We start from the raw sequence: 17,170 nt of genomic DNA on the forward strand, positions 1-17,170 counted from the left end.
TCCCACAGAACAAAGTATGTCAGTCATACAGGTTTCGAATAACATGAGAGTGACAATATTCATTTTTGGGCAAACAAGTTATTGCAGCTGTTAAAGGTATGGCTGTCAAAACAACTAGCATACACAAAACCAGTCAAATGGTATTTGTGTTTCTGTTTTTGTGTTGCACAAAGTCAGTCATTAGAGTGAGTAAATAAATATAATGAATTATATGTGCTGATACATTTAGGAATCTAAAAAACGTAAATGATTCATCAGAAATATGCTAATAGATGGTGAGCAAAACTAGAAAGACTATCTTCACACAGCAGTCTTAAAGAGACAGTTCATTCAAAATTGAACATTATGTCATCATTTACTAGCACTCATGCTGTTCCAAAACCAGTGTACGTTTCTTGTGTGAAATATAAAAGATGAAAAAATCATAATGTTAGGGTCTCGCTGTCTCAGTCTCCATTCACTTCCACTGCATCTTTTTCAACAGAATGAACGTGAATGGTGACTGTCGCTGTCATTCTAGAAGCCTAACATCTTTTTGTGCGGACTATTCGGGTTAATAAGAAAGAAATGCCTTCGTTTACTTTTTATTGTTTTAAAAGAACCAATATACTGTGTTAATAAAATACTGTACATTAAAGCGGGGTGTGAAAGTGAGCGCTAGTAGGATGGATCAATAAAAGAAGCGACCCATACGGACGCCATATTGACCAAAACAAAATGGCAGAACAAGAGAATAGTTGACAAAGTCTGCTGGCTTTCATTGACAGATGCCTTCCCGTGACACGATAAATCCTCAACAACGACTATTAAATCTTCTCCTGCGGTCGCGGGTAAGATAATCTGACTCGATCGTGCTAAATGTCGCGTAATATCGCTAATACAGCGATGTCATGTTAGCTTAGCTTAGCTCATCCACACTATGAGCGAGGAAGGGACGCGACGTACTAGATAGCTGTATTAAAATATAAGCATACTAAATGTCATGTCAAGCATACTTGAAGAGCAGACAGATTCTTTAATCATAATAGAAGGTTTATGCACAAAACGGTGCGGACAGGAAGCTGACGAGATCTGTTGTAAATCGCTTAGTAAATCAACGTTAAGAATTCAATCAAAGCAGCCGATCTGATGGCAATCAATGTCTGGACTTAGGGCTACTAAGTTAGTGTGTCAGCAAAATCCACGGGTCTATACCTGGAGTTCGGCCCTCTCCACTTCCCAATGCGCCCTTTCCATCTCGAAACGGGCCCATTCGTGCTGAATGTAGTGTAAAATCCCCGGGATAGTGTACTGCTGGGGCCTGGGCATCTCGTCTTGCTGTTGCTGAACCATAGGCGCTCCTCCGGCGCTGGCGATCTGGGGATTAATGCTGTTGTTGCCCTGCTGCGGTGCGGGCTGCTGTTGCTGTCTCTGGGCGGCCATTCCTCCTCCTCCTCCTCCTCCTCCGCCGGGCTGTTCATCCATGTTTAAAAATAGGAAAGTCCTGCTAGAAGTCGCCGATTGTTTCCCCTCAACCCTCCCTTCTTTACCGTTCGTGTAGCGATGCGGCGTCGCCCTGCCCCCCACGATATAGGCTGGCACCTGAGCGGCTGTTGTGGATTTCGTGTCAGCGCACGGATTTGCCGGCCGCCATTAGTCCGATCCCTGGATGTGAGTCTCCTACTGCGGGGGTGAGTGAGGGAGTACTGGCGCGCGCTGCATGATGGGACGCGTTCACCCAACCCTGCGCTGTCTCGAGTCATCCGAATACAGGCTGACGGGCGGGCACTGCGCATGCGTGGACGGCGCTGTACCTGATGATATTAAAATCATGGCCTTGAAAAATAGAGATACGTATATAAAGTAGGGCGGACGTAAGTAAAATATAAAATAGCTTTAGTTGTTATTTTATTTTCTTCTCATTTAATAATTTAAATGTGCGTTCAGTTTTGGTAATTTCAAATATGTTATGCGTTTTCCTACAAAAATTAACAGTAAAAAAAATCCGATAATGTACATAAAACGCTATTGACAATTCGTAAAAAATGTAACTAATTTCTCCTGTTTACAAATAACTCAAATAAATTTACTATTGATGAAATGTCTATTTTCTTTTTCAAATAAAAACGAGGCATTGAAAATACAATAGGGCAGAGCTTTTTCACTCTCTTTCATAATTTAAAGGTGTACTTTTTTGTTCATTTAAAATAATTCACACTCTTTAAAAAAAAGATGTACAATACGTAAAAAAACGCCGTTGACAATTCGTAAAAAATTTAATTAATTTTTTCTGTTTACAAATAAATTTATTTAATAAATTTACTATTGACGAAATGTCTGTTTTCTTTTTCAAATAAAAACGAGGCATTGAAAATACAGTAGGGCAGAGCTTTTCCCCCCTTTTTTTGTTCATTTAAAATAATTCACACTCTTTAAAAAATTAAATAAGTAACGCGTTCTGTTTTGGTCATTTAAAAAAAAAATTATAATATACATAAATATACATTTTAGTACAAAAATTAACCGCAACTTAAAAAAAAATCCAATGATGTACACTAACGTAAAAAATAAATGTATTAATTAAAAAAAATCCACCGTTAACAATTTTACAGTAGTAACAATAACTGATGTTTTGGTGGAAACTATTGGTTATCAATGGTTATATTTTGCTGTTAAAAAAAATTAACAGCAACTTTTAAAAAAAATCCAATGATTTACACTAACGAAATAAATAAAATAAGTAATGTGTTCTGTTTTGGTAATTTACATTAAAAAAAATCGCATGATGTACACTAACTAACTAAATACATAACTAAACAAAATACACCAATAACAATTTTAAAGTAGTAACAATAATTGTGGTAACTGATATTTTGGTGAAAACTATTGGTTATAAAAAATGTATGTAACTTAATTATCAGTTTACAAATAACAACTGTGATCATTTTTTACTATTGATGTAATTTCTTTTTTTTTTTCCATGTAAAAATTTGGCATTGAAAATACAGTAGGGCAGAGCTTTTTTTTTTTAAAGGTGGAGTTATTATTATTATTATTATTTTTTTGCTTATTTTAAATATTTCACACTCTTTTAAAAATAAGAAAAAATAAATAAATAATGTGTTCTGCTTTGATTTAAAATATTTTCCTGCAAAAATTACCAGCAACTTTGAAAAAAAAAAAAGATTATATTGCATTAAAATTACATTAACGTAATAAATAAATAAACAATTTTACAGTAGTAACAATAATTGTGGTAACTGATATTTGGGTGAAAACTATTGATTATAAAGAAAAATGTATGTAACTTATTTATCAATTTACAAATAACAACTGTGATCATTTTATTTACTATTGTTGTAATTTCTATTTTTTTTTTTTCCATTTAAAAATGTAGCAGTAAAATACTGTAGGGCAGAGCTTTTTTCCTTTTTCTTTTCATAATTTTAAGGTGGACTTGGTTTTGCTCATTTTACATATTTCACACTCTTTAAAAACTAGGAATAAAAATAAATAATATGTTCTGTTTTGGTCATTTTATTAATTTTCCTACAAAAATTAAGAGCAACTTTGAAAAAAAAAAAAAAAAGAGTAAATAACCTGCTATATTTGATATGTACAGTCATGGCCAAAAGTTTTGAGAATGACATATTATTAGTTTTCACAAAGTTTGCTGCTAAACTGCTTTTAGATCTTTGTTTCAGTTGTTTCTGTGATGTACTGAAATATAATTACAAGCACTTCATACGTTTCAAAGGCTTTTATCGACAATTACTTGACATTTATGCAAAGAGTCAGTATTTGCAGTGTTGGCCCTTCTTTTTCAGGACCTCTGCAATTCGACTGGGCATGCTCTCAATCAACTTCTGGGCCAAATCCTGACTGATAGCAACCCATTCTTTCATAATCACTTGTTGGAGTTTGTCAGAATTAGTGGGTTTTTGTTTGTCCACCCGCCTCTTGAGGATTGACCACAAGTTCTCAATGGGATTAAGATCTGGGGAGTTTCCAGGCCATGGACCCAAAATATCAACGTTTTGGTCCCCGAGCCACTTAGTTATCACTTTTGCCTTATGGCACGGTGCTCCATCGTGCTGGAAAATGCATTGTTCTTCACCAAACTGTTGTTGGATTGTTGGAAGAAGTTGCTGTTGGAGGGTGTTTTGGTACCATTCTTTATTCATGGCTGTGTTTTTGGGCAAAATTGTGAGTGAGCCCACTCCCTTGGATGAGAAGCAACCCCACACATGAATGGTCTCAGGATGCTTTACTGTTGGCATGACACAGGACTGATGGTAGCGCTCACCTTTTCTTCCCCGGACAAGCCTTTTTCCAGATGCCCCAAACAATCGGAAAGAGGCTTCATCGGAGAATATGACTTTGCCCCAGTCCTCAGCAGTCCATTCGCCATACTTTTTGCAGAAGATCAATCTGTCCCCAATCTGCACTGGTGGCACTCCGATCCCGCAGCTGAATCCTCTTTAGGAGACGATCCTGGCGCTTGCTGGACTTTCTTGGACGCCCTGAAGCCTTCTTAACAAGAATTGAACCTCTTTTCTTGAAGGTCTTGATGATCCTATAAATTGTTGATTTAGGTGCAATCTTAGTAGCCACAATATCCTTGCCTGTGAAGCCATTTTTATGCAACGCAATGATGGCTGCACGCGTTTCTTTGCAGGTCACCATGGTTAACAATGGAAGAACAATGATTTCAAGCATCACCCTCCTTTTAACATGTCAAGTCTGCCATTCTAACCCAATCAGCCTGACATAATGATCTCCAGCCTTGTGCTCGTCAACATTCTCACCTGAGTTAACAAGATGATTACTGAAATGATCTCAACAGGTCCTTTAATGTCAGCAATGAAATGCAGTGGAAAGTTTTTTTGCAATTCATCTGATCACTCTTCATAACATTCTGGAGTATATGCAAATTGCTATTATAAAAACTCAAGCAGCCACTTTTCCAATTTCCAATATTTATGTAATTCTCAAAACTTTTGGCCACGACTGTACATGATTTTCTGCATGGAGCAGGTCGCCCCCTCATGGACGCTGCCATGTTTACGTCAAACAATTGACTTAGCAATAATATTTTTACTGTGGTAACAATAATTATGGTTACTGTTGTATTGTGGTGAAAATGACTGGTTACCAAAAATAATTTTATTAATCAGTTTACAAATAACTGCGCAGTTCTTTGCTGACGTAATGACGTATTTTCTCCCTCTTTTCTAGCGGTGGCCAGGCTTCTGAATTACTATGATCAAGTTCCTACTTATGGTCAACAAACAGGGGCAGACTCGCCTATCCAAGTATTATGAACAAGTGGAGCTTGGGAAGAGAGCAGCTCTTGAAGCTGACGTGGTCAGGGGATGCCTCGCCCGGAGGAAGGAAGAGGTCAGTCTCGTTTCCCATTTATGTTACATTCAAATGAATGGTTAACCACATTACTTGTATCACTAGCCATTGTTTGTCGTGCAAAATATGAATATAAACAACTAAACAGACATATAAATATTACTGACCCCTCAGGATACATATAGTTATAAACAGTGTTGGTGAGTAACTAGTTATATACTTATTGTCATTTGATTTGGCTCAAAATAAGTCAAAAATAAGACTAACTGAAATAAGCCTGGCTTATTTGGTAAACTTGTTTTATGGAACACCCCCCTGGAGAGGATCTGCAAAAAGGAGTGGGACAAAATCCCTCCTGAGATGTGTGCAAACCTGGTGGCCAACTACAAGAAACATCTGACCTCTGTGATTGCCAACAAATCATGTTTTGCGAAGGGGTCAAATACTTATTTCACTCATTAAAATGCAAGTCAATTTGTAACTTTTTTTGAAATGTGTTTTTCTGGATTTTTTTGTTGTTATTCTATCTCTCACTGTTCAAATAAATCTACCATTAAAATTATAGGCTGATAATTTTAATTGTCAGCGGGCAAACATACAAAATCAGCAGGGGATCAAATAATATTTTTCCCGCACTGTATGTATCTACACATTTTTAATTTAATTTACATATACAAGTAACTCCCACCTTGTAGACTTTCAGTCTGTGGTCGTTTTACTTTTGTAAACTGACAGTTCAAATCTTCACCCTTGATTCTTCAGAATTCAAATCTGCTGTGGAACTCAAGATGTTTGCCTTTTTTGTATTTCGTTTTCCTCAGTGTTCCTTTGTGGAGTATAAGGACTACAAACTTGTCTATAGACAATATGCAGCGCTTTTCATTGTTGTTGGCATCACTGAAAATGAGGTTAGCTATATTATTGATCAAATTAAAAATTGGGAATCAGATTTTTTTCCCCAATAGTTTTTAAAGTCTGATTTATGCTCTGGCTTTTTTCTCACAGAATGAACTCTCCATCTTTGAGCTTGTGCACAACTTCGTAGAAGTGTTAGACAAGTATTTTAGTCGCGTGGTGAGTACTGACATTTTGAAAAAGGAATATTACAACTGTAATGTTTTATGTTCACTTATGACTAACTGATCTATTTTCTTTCCGTGACAGAGTGAGCTGGATGTATCCTTTAGAAGTGAAACTACACAAGTATTATTGATGAAAATTGACCCAAAATTGGTTATGATGATGTCTTAAGTGATACATGTGTATTTATAGGAGGGTTTTATTCCTTAATGTACAATCAGATCATGTTCAATTTAGATAAAGTACACATTATTCTTGATGAAATGATCCTGAATGGACACTAGTGATGTGCGGATCGATACTAAAATATCGATATCTCCGATACCAGCTTTGTATGTTCTAGAATCGATTATCTTATCAAAATATCGATATTTCAGTAATTTGGAGCAAATATGTAGTTTATTGGAAATAGAAATACAGAGGAAAGTAACCACAATTACCCTATTTTATCTGAATAATGCCAAGTTAGTCAGAACTACTTGTTCTTCCGCCTGCCAAGTCATGTGCGTAAAATGTACAACTGCAGAGCACGGCACGCTAGTAGCCTCTCAGTCCGCTTGCACATGTTGTTCAGTGACGCTGTCAGTCCGGCGGATTGGATATGGGTGAACGCAAGCGAAGTTAAACTTCACTTCTATAAACTCAAACGATGTGTTTTGTGACACGTGTTACAAAACAGTGAGGTACTGTGGTAATACCATAAACCTAATTAAACATCTACACAAGACAGAATATGACGACGTCATGACAAGGCGGTCAGAAGAGGAGGAAAGGAGAGGCACAGGTGCTGCTAGGGCGAGACAGACATCGATTTCAGAGTCAGCAGGCAGGCACTATGCAGGTACAGAGGGAGAAAATGTGGCGATGTGGCTGTATTTTGGGGGCTTGGGTTTTTGTGACAAAACTACGGCAGTTCCCTGAATTCTTAAAACAAAATTGGTTTAGAACTTTGGTTATATGAAATAAGTAATGAAATAATTAAATGAACAAAATGTCTGCAATAGTTCAGCTTGGAGTAAAATGTGTCCCTGAGATAATCGCACATCAATTCAGCCGGCCCAGATTTACAGTAGTTAGGTAATGTTATCTGCAGAGTAGATCATTTAAATTACATTGACAAGGCTGCATTGGACTTAACAGTACATTTGTTAAGATGTTCAGGCAGGCGTTTTAAGATATACATGCTCAGATGCTGTTAATAAATATGTAAGTTGGCTCTTTTTTGTATGATAATTCTTCATCAATAAACAAAAACCCGTAATATAACTCGTATTCAGTATGAAGTGACACTTTTAAGGACACTTGTTACTTTAATTTCCCAAACAGTTATTTTTGGGCAAAGTATCGGTATCGGATCGGTATCGGCGATACTCGCCTTCATTTTACTTGGTATCGGATCGGATAGGAAACCAGTGGTATCGCACATCACTAATGGACACATTGTGGAGACAAATAAGAACCGGATACTGGCACCACTACTGGCCCTGGACAAGATGGCTGAAAGCTGATCCAATGCAAATGAGATTATTAATATTCCGTTACAAATATGAATAAATGCTTCTCACTACTCTAAACGTAAAGCTCATCTTCCATAAAAATGTTCATAATATAATTTTGATATGATCTGTAATAATCCCCAATGCATTGTCAAAGTTCCTCTTAAAAAAAGGAACAAGAAGACAAAGAAATGCAAATCAGAAATATCTGTGACAGTTCACCATCAGCAGGTAAAAAGCAAACAAGACAGTGTCGATACTTTGCAAACATTTTAATGATTATTTTTGGAGCATACACATTTGAAAATATTTGTTTACTTCAAACTGCAACTTGAGTTAAATAAATGTTTATAATATACAAAGAAAATACAAGGGAAAGCACAGCTTGCTTTTTGCTTTGTCTTTTTTTAAATGTGCCTTGCACACAGAACCAGTGTTTCTGTATCTATAGCTTTATTGTAAAATTACACTCAGGGACTTTGATCCTTTAGCAGGGCGATGAACAGTTGAAAACATACTCACACAGTAACGGAAGCAAAAAAGAAAACAAGAAAAGCATGTGCATGATTGTATGCAGACAGATTAAGTAAAACAAATGAAAGAAAACAAAAAAAGAATCCTAATATTTCAACAATGCAGGCACTAGTAAAACTTAAAACCTGTTAAGGAAATGCCCAAACACTCTATAGTTAGCTCTACAGAAGCAGGTGTGCTTGTGTCCAGGGTCCGAACGCTGCAGATGCTGATATCTGGGTCTGAAAAAGACGATCTATGCCAAAATTTACACTGAACCTGGAGTAATGACAGTAAACACAGTAAGGTGAGGAGAGACTACCCTGGCTGCCAGCGGCTCAAGCCCTTAAAGCGGTAGAGTGAACTGGGAAAGGCCTTGTGAAGCAGTCAGTGGAGGAAGAGGAGACCCTAATCGGTTTCAGGAGCTAGCGATGGGACTGTTTTTCCTGTTTATCTGGGTACGTGTGAGGTGCTTGGGGAGAAAGGATTTCATCAGGGCACAGCTTTATTTTCTGCAACAAAACACAACGGGCTTCACCAGTATAGCAGTTGGTCAATGATGTAGGGAGAGCATGCTCAGTTGAGGTGGAAGCCCTTCTCCATAGTGGCAGCGAGGAGGCGCTCTCTCATGATCTCTTCGGAGGAATATTCCGGCAACTTCAAGTAGTGCACACACGTGTTAACTGAAGGATAGCTGGCATCTGTTGCATCAACCTACAGGAGAAAAGACAACAGAAGGTATGAAGAGTGACAGTAGCCGGGTTTTCATCCAAAGTTGTGAATTTAACTTGCGCGATTGGAATATCAGTTAAAACATGGGCAAATAAGCAGTTTCCATCAGAGCCAAAAAGAACAAAATGGTGATATTTAGTGCCAGTTTATCAGGAAGTGACCAAGAAAAGTAGAGGAAGCCACTAAATAATCATTTTCATACTAAATAAATGACTTGTGCCTCAGAAAAAGTAGATGAAACACAAGCGCAGTCACTGCTTTTAGAGGTGGATGCCTGCTGTTTGGGAACGCAGTTGTGTAAGACAGTTCTGGGAGGGAATTATACAGAAAAAAAAAAAATTCACAGACTTTATTCAGGCATTTCAGAATGACCATAATATTTCAGATGCTGTGCAATGACACCGGTCCACCATGTTTCGCACAATTCAAAAACCACCTCAAATCGATTCACCTAACTACCGCGATTCTTTTTGAAACCATTTAAAAATTGGTCGGTTTACCTCAGAATTAATATTTAATTATTTTACTTGGGAGGTGGTAGGGAGAAGTTACCGCTTTTATTCCAGCAGAGGGTGAAATGTATAAATGCGGACTGTTTATCAGCTCGGACCGCAAAGCAAACACACTTGTCCAAGCTCGAAACAGCTTTACTCAGGAGCCAAGTTGATTTTGCGACACTGTTACTGCACAGTGCTGCGAGATCCAGTAAGAACTGTTTGAATTCGCCGCACAATAAAAAAGGTTGCTGCAAGATCTAGTGAGAATCATTCGAATTCTGCCCAGAATTCTCTATAATATAATAGCAATATCGAATCACAATTCTTGTAGAACCGAAATTCTTTATATATATATATATATATATATATATATATATATATTGTGATAGTATTGAATTAGGAGGTAGGTGTATCATCCCATCCCTAGCAAGCTTAAGGACTTTGTGAATTAAGGGATTTTTTTTTCTCCAAATTTTGGCTTTTCCATCACTCGTTTCTAATGCGATACTTCAAAATGTGCATAAAAACAGGGTGATGGAAACATGGCTGGAGTTAGCCGTTCTTGAACTTATCTTAATGGCTAGGATTTGGCATAATGGATTTCAGTAACCCTACCTTTCGGACTATTGTGAGACGTGGATGGAGGTTGGCCAGTCCACCAGGGGGCAGAGTTGAACAGCCTGTGGTGAATTGGAGGAAGGCTTTCCTCTCATCTGATGACATTCCACACAGCACTCGAACAAAGCGCAAGAAACCAGGACTGCAACACAATTAAATCATTAGTATAATATACACCGTCTGAAATGTGAATTTTCAGCATTATTACACAAGTCTTCAGTATCACATAATCCTGCAGAAATCATTCGGATTTGGTGCTTAATACACATTTATCAAACTGTTTAAAAAGAGTTGTGTGGTTTAATAAATGTTGTTGAAACTGATATATTTTTTTCCATGATTCTTAAATAAATTACAAGTTCAAAAGAAAAGCATTTATTTGAAATAAAAATATTTTGTAATATTTACCGTCCTTTTGATCAATTTAAATCTTAAACTAAATGTATGATCAGTAGTGTAGTTTATTCAGAATCATTACCGAGACAATCATATTCTTTTAGAATGTTGCATTTTAATGTCTACATATTTGTCAATCGATTAAAAAAAATATTAAATTGCATTTTTTCTGAAATAATCATGATTAATCCCACCTAACATTAAAGTTTTAAATATACTTTTATATTGCAATAATTTCACATTTAATCTTCAAATTAATGTAGAAACAACATAGTATATTTGCAATATTTGTTAAAGATTTTTTTATGACTAAGAATGGTGAGTATCACTGATACCAATGTCACTGATGTCTGTGAGAAATAGTTTAGTTCCTAACATTTAACCACTGACTATAGCCATTCAACATTAGAGTATAATTGAGAGCTATCAATTTTAACTTGGGCTGTCAATTAAAACTTCTAATCGTGATTAATCGCATGGTTGTCGAGTTAACTCGCGATTAATCACACATTTTTATCTGTTCTAAATGTACCTGAAATACTCTAATCAACATGGGCATGGACAAATATGGATGCTTTAAGCAAATATGTGACCCTGGACCACAAAACCAGTCATAAGGTTAAATTTGACAAAACTGAGATTTATACAACATATGAAAGCTCAATAAATAAGCTTTCTATTGATGTATGGTTTGTTAGGATAGGACAATATTTGGCTGAGATACATCTATTTGAAATCAGAAATCTGAGGATGCAAAAAAATCAGAAAGACTGAGAAAATCACCTTTAAAGTTGTCCAAATTAGGTTCTTAACAATGCATATTACAAATCAAAGTTACATTATGATATGTTTACAGTAGGAATTTTACAAAAAAATCTTCATGGAACATGAACTTTACTTAATTTCTTAATGATTTTTGGCATAAAAGAAAAATCAAAAATTTTGACCCATGCAATGTATTTTTGGCTATTGCTACAAAATATACCCCAGCGACTTAAGACTGGTTTTGTGGTCCAGGGTCAGATATATGTTTATTATTAGTAAAATTATACTTAGAGCATGAAGACTAGACATGTTTCAAAGGTCATAGATGTTTTTCAAATAACTTGTTCATGTCTGTTAGACACATGAAAGAACAAGAACAGAAAAATACTAGGTTCCCATTGCTTCTCTTTCTTTGCACTGAGCAAATTACTTACACAAGCCTGTTTACATTATTTGCAGGACAGGGCAGCTCACTTCTTCTGAGCATGCAAAATGTACATTTATTATTTATTATTACATTTGTTTGCCTCTCAGTGCCCACATACTGTAATTTGATGCAGCCAAGTTCTCAACAAAAATGTTTCCATTGTTACATTTTAGCGTTTCTGTTGTCAGACAACCAAAGAAATATGAAATAACGACTGAAAAAAATCCTGAATTATGATCATGATTCAATCGCTGAAAAGAATCATTTACCGGCATCTGGACATAAGTCACTATTCCCTGCATTATTATTGTTGTTTTTAACTACCTGTTTGAATGCTTTCACGATCCTTGGACTTTCCAGGAGTTTACCCATTTAAAATTATGTGATTGCAAAAACCGACTTCTTTTAATTTTTTTAAGCTATTGTTTTTGTGATAATGTACTGATTCGAGAGCCCGGTCTCATGAAAATACGCTGAAATTAACTTTGGCGTGCATATGATACGCAGTTTTCGCGTGCATACTCGTAGGTGGCTCTACTCATCAACCCTACAGCACCAATCATAACATAGACCGACTCCGTTTGCATTCATTTAATATGGCAGAAGTGCCGGTACGCACGAAAAAGTTCCAGTATGCAAAAGGATAAAATACAGAACCCACTTCAAGCACTGGAAGCAACATAATATCTGGTTTAACAAAGCGCTGCTCCTCTGCCGCTCGCTGAGCAGAGCAAACGCAGATAAAAAGAGAGGGAGGTGCGTGCGCAATGGGAGACCTCGCGCTCGTGCCGCAAAACCGGAGCGTCTCAGAAACTATATTAGGTTTGTCCAATTATTTGGTTATGCATTGTTGCTAGACACTTTTCGCTAGATTGGCAACATTGTGCATCCATTTCTTTTACTATGGGCTAGGTAATGGGTCAAACAGAAAATGCGCGCTGCATTAATCGTGCGCGTTAATAAAATTAGTGCCGTTAAAATGAATTTGCGTTAACGCGTTATTAGCACGCTAATTTTAACATTTATTAGACTTAAAAAAAAAATTAACTTCTAACTTAAGTGAACTTAAAACAATCCTCACATAAACCCATTATTTACCTGTGCCCTTCAGCAAATAGAAAATATACAGAAACTTAATAAAGTTTTCAAACACTAAGTACTAAATCAAATATAGATGAATCCGTAAAGCTACAAAAATTATTGATTTTCTCTTTTTTGTTCTATGATTAACAGACATCACAGGAGCTGGTTTATTAAGTTATTTGGCTGCTATTACTTTAAGAGCTACCGCTGCTGAACGTGCCATGGATCTGATACACATGGTCGTAGTTTCATTTGCGCTTTAATATTAAATGATACAGGTTACCGCACTGCAAAAAAACATTTTTAACGCCATGAAACTGGAAAAATTAATCTCCTGCATTAATGCATGCTATAAATTAGGCTCCATATCTTCAACAGACTGTATATATAAACAGACAAGAAATAATCACAGACCTCCCCAAGAGTATGCCATCATAAAATGTAGAAATAACAGTATTGTTTACCTGTCTCGTGTGTAGCCAAGTTTAGGTTCTGTGTAGTTAACAATATCTTCAGCGGTCCAGGATGGAGACTGGTTGCCACACAAGATCATCTGCACCTCTTTATGACTAAATGAGCTGAGCTTCTCCATAGGAAACACCCTGTTAAAGCCCTCTGTAGCAAAACATAAACAGATTGCGATTAGAACAAAAGACCACATATTTTAAGTTATATATATTTATGGTTTTACATTTCCCATTTAGCAAAATATTTGTAACTAATAAGAATAACACTGTAATGAATGTCATTCATAATAAAATGTATCTCTTGAAAAGCCAAGTTACAGTACTTTAAGCGTGTAGCCCGAGCATATTGTAAGTACCAGGCATGGGAATATTTAAAGCCTGCCAATTCTGTCATACCTCTAAAAGCTTCCATTTGCTTCTGGATTCCTGTGTGCATGCAGAAGTCAAACATGAGCTCTACGTACTCCTCTGCATTTTCCATGGTGACCATCTGATGAGAGGACAGCAGAGTTATTAGCATTCATATCTTATTCCATACAGGATGACAACAGTGTGTTACATAATTCCAGGTACTAAACAAGCAGTGCGCTTAATTTTGCCACTTGGCAAACATTTACACCACCGTTCAAAAGGTTGGGGTCTATTTTTTTTTAAATCACTTATTTTCACAAGGCTGCATTTATTTGAACAGAAATGCGGCAAAAACTGTAATATTGTGAAATCTGGGTTCCCACACCTCAATGAAATTCAAGGACCTTTCAAGGACTTTCCAGGTCTAATTCCCTCAAATTCAAGGACTTAATGCCCCACATTAAGTCTTTGAATAGGTGATACACATTTCAAGTAAGAGCAAGGTTACATCTTGTTACCTTGTAAGATACACTGTTACAGTTTTCGTGTGTCAAATATAACCATGCAAAAACACACTATATTTTTGGCCACATGACAGAGATCTGATATTCTATTTGTCATAAATGTGTGTAATTACCGTAAATCAAGCAAGCTAGTATGCAGAGGCCATGAAGTGTTAGTGAAATAACACATCAGCAGACAGTATTTTTTCCAAAAAAACTTCTTGCAGAAAATAAATTCAAGCATTAAGGACCTGTATCTATGCATGTTCATTTTCAAAAAATTTCCAGGGCCTTGACATTTTTTTTTTCAGATTCACAAACTTTCAAGGATTTCACGGACCCGTGGGAAGCCTGTGAAATATTACAATTTAAAGTAAATGTTTCTATTATAATACATTTTAAAACTTAATTTAGTTCCGTGTTGGCAAAGCTGAATTTCCAGCAGCCCTTACTTCAGTGTCACATGATCCTTCAGAAACCATTCTTACTGCTGGTTTCTCAAGAAAACAATCAATGTTTAAAAGTTATACTGCTTAATATTTTACATAACATGCATTCTCCTTGTACCAATGCAAAAGTCACTGTGATCCAGTTAATGCATCTTACAGACCCAAAACTTTTTGAATGGCAGTTTATCATCAAATTTTATCAAGATGGCAGGAAGTACACAAGATCGTGTGTCCGGGCAACATGTGACCTACCTCATCCTCTCCATTGGGCTTCAAGTCTACTGATGAGAAACCATGCACTTTGGATGACGGACAGAACTGGAAATTTAATCTAATAACAAAAATAATACATTAGATGAGTAACGTCTGTAAATAAAATACCCTGGAAAGCAAGGAAGTAACATTCCTGAAATCTCTCAAACTACCAATTACACATTTAAGTACCGAGTAATATTAATTAACATGCATTTACTAAAAAGTTAGGGTTTGGTTTATATTATGTGTAATTACATGTTATTACTATGGTAAGAATATGAGACGCGTATAACAAAGAGACTATAATTTAAGTGTTGCCTAATTTTCATTGATTAATATACCAAGTGATATGCATTTCTCACCCTAGATCTTCTACACTAAGTGGTGGACCAGAGCCCATAGGGTTCTTCAGCATGAGATCCTGTAGCCGTGTGTTCTTCTCATCCTCTGACAGACTCTTATTGCCCAAAATCTGTCTGCGCTTCACAGACAGTGCCTTCAGCTCTTTCAGAAACTGTGCTCTGTGAGGATTCACCAGTTCAAAGTCCTCCCAGGTCAAGATGCCGTGATACCAAGCTGGTGGCTTGGGCTTTGGTGGGTCAAGGATGAACTCGGACTTGGAGTCTTCATCAAAGCTACCCACTGAGTACGTGTCCTGACCCTCCTCGGTGGAGGCTTCAGACTGGATTTCAGAGAAGTGGCAGTCTGACTCGACACGAGTTTGATGAAGTAGCTTGCTCATGTTGCTTTTGATGTCACCCATACAGAGCAGTTTGAAGAAAGGCTGGGATATGGGCAGGTCCACAAGCCGGTTATCCTGGATGCATTTTGCTAAAAAGATGCCAAGGAACAGGAAAAGCTTGGTGATACGCTCCAGTTCATCACTGTCCTGAGGGAAGGGAGCAGGGAAAAGGCCGCAGGAACGCTGCACATAATAGCCTGGTGGTTTCAAGCCACCGCCCAGATCCACCTGATAAACAATGAATAAGTTCATTAAGCAGCCAAATTAAAAACAATCTGTCATATCTTGGCTAGTGCCTTAAGGTGAATCAGACAAATACTTACTTGACGTGACTCATCATCTGGGAAGTCGTCGTCACAGAGCCAGATTCCAAGAGAAGTTCTCTGGAACTCTGCAGCCACAAGAGCGTAGAACTCCAGGGTGGGTCCAAGACCAGTGCCCTCCTCTCCCTGGAACTCCACCTGCACAAAATAACAACCATTATCAGTTTTGATCAAACAGTCTGAAATAGAGTGCTGTAGACCAGTGGATCAGGCCCCAGCAAACTTTCATAGGGGGCCACAGAATTAATAATTTCATTCAATTTAAATCAATATATTTATTATTGAAAAAAACATCCAAAATCAGAATCTTGAAACTTATCCATCTTATTTTTCCCATAAGTGTGGACGCGTTTTTACACTTTAAGGGTCTGGCTTACGGTTTCATCTGCATCCAGTAGTAGTAGTAGTAGTAGTAGTTTATTGTCATTGAACAATTTGCATGTACAACGAAATTTAAAAGTGCCAACCAGTCAAAGTGCAACAGTCATACATTTCAACAAAGAAATGCTAATTAATCTAAAATAATAGAATAAATAAAATAAATCTATACATACATAAATAGATAAAAATATAAAAATTTATATATACATATACATGTATACACCTACATCTGTATACATACATATACATACAAAAACATCTGTCTGTTATGTTACACGTCTCTTAAAAAAACCCATGTTTGAATTATTTAGAGTGGCAACAGCTGTAGGATAAAAACTGTTTTTAAGTCTGTTTGTCCTGGATCTAATTGTCCTGCGGTAACAGTTCAAACAGATCATATCCAGAATGTGATGTGTCTCTGATGATATTTTGAGCTTTCTTAATACAGTGCGAACTGTGTAGTTCATCCAAAGTTGGGAGAGGGCAGCCTACCATCTTTTGGGCCGTATTTATGACCCTCTGAAGCGCTTTCCTCTGAGCCACTGTGCAGCTAGTGAACCATATGCCAATGCAGTATGTTAAGATGCTCTCTATTGCGCACCGATAAAAGGACACCAGTAGTCTCTGAGTGACGTTATTCTTCCTCAGCACACTAAGGAAGTAGAGTCTCTGCTGTGCCTTTTTCAACTGCTCAGATGTATGTGAGCTCCAAGTCAGGCCCTCCTCTATCTGAACTCCCAGAAACCGGAAGT

The 17,170-nt window shown here is 37.0% G+C and overlaps 3 protein-coding genes across 7 annotated transcripts in view; 1 reads left to right on the top strand and 2 right to left on the bottom strand.

Annotated features, from left to right (window-relative positions):
* The window catches only part of strn3 (striatin, calmodulin binding protein 3), a 35,311-nt gene extending 33,622 nt beyond the window's left edge, over nt 1-1,689 (bottom strand). The window contains exon 1 of the mRNA XM_073826671.1: nt 1,195-1,689. Coding sequence (XP_073682772.1) covers nt 1,195-1,464 — 270 coding nt within the window. The 5' untranslated portion in view covers nt 1,465-1,689. The remainder of the gene's footprint in view (nt 1-1,194) is intronic.
* Nucleotides 697-7,994, top strand: ap4s1 (adaptor related protein complex 4 subunit sigma 1). The gene is made up of 7 exons (XM_073826673.1): nt 697-830; nt 5,218-5,379; nt 6,162-6,248; nt 6,346-6,414; nt 6,505-6,529; nt 6,613-6,686; nt 7,845-7,994. The coding sequence occupies exons 2-7, from the start codon at nt 5,242-5,244 to the stop codon at nt 7,926-7,928; spliced, it is 477 nt and encodes a 158-aa protein (XP_073682774.1). The 5' UTR covers nt 697-830; nt 5,218-5,241; the 3' UTR covers nt 7,929-7,994.
* Nucleotides 7,995-8,173: 179 nt separating this feature from the next.
* hectd1 (HECT domain containing 1) overlaps nt 8,174-17,170 on the bottom strand; it is a 47,004-nt gene continuing 38,007 nt past the window's right edge. For all 5 annotated transcript variants that reach the window (XM_073826668.1, XM_073826670.1, XM_073826667.1 and 2 more), the window contains 7 exons: nt 16,038-16,175; nt 15,335-15,942; nt 14,970-15,048; nt 13,811-13,904; nt 13,412-13,562; nt 10,274-10,418; nt 8,174-9,143 (listed from right to left, as the gene is read on the bottom strand). In XM_073826668.1, coding sequence (XP_073682769.1) covers nt 9,006-9,143; nt 10,274-10,418; nt 13,412-13,562; nt 13,811-13,904; nt 14,970-15,048; nt 15,335-15,942; nt 16,038-16,175 — 1,353 coding nt within the window. In that variant the 3' untranslated portion in view covers nt 8,174-9,005. The remainder of the gene's footprint in view (nt 9,144-10,273; nt 10,419-13,411; nt 13,563-13,810; nt 13,905-14,969; nt 15,049-15,334; nt 15,943-16,037; nt 16,176-17,170) is intronic.

Source organism: Garra rufa, chromosome 21, assembly GCF_049309525.1.
Source record: "Garra rufa chromosome 21, GarRuf1.0, whole genome shotgun sequence".
Taxonomy (NCBI): Eukaryota; Metazoa; Chordata; class Actinopteri; order Cypriniformes; family Cyprinidae; genus Garra; species Garra rufa.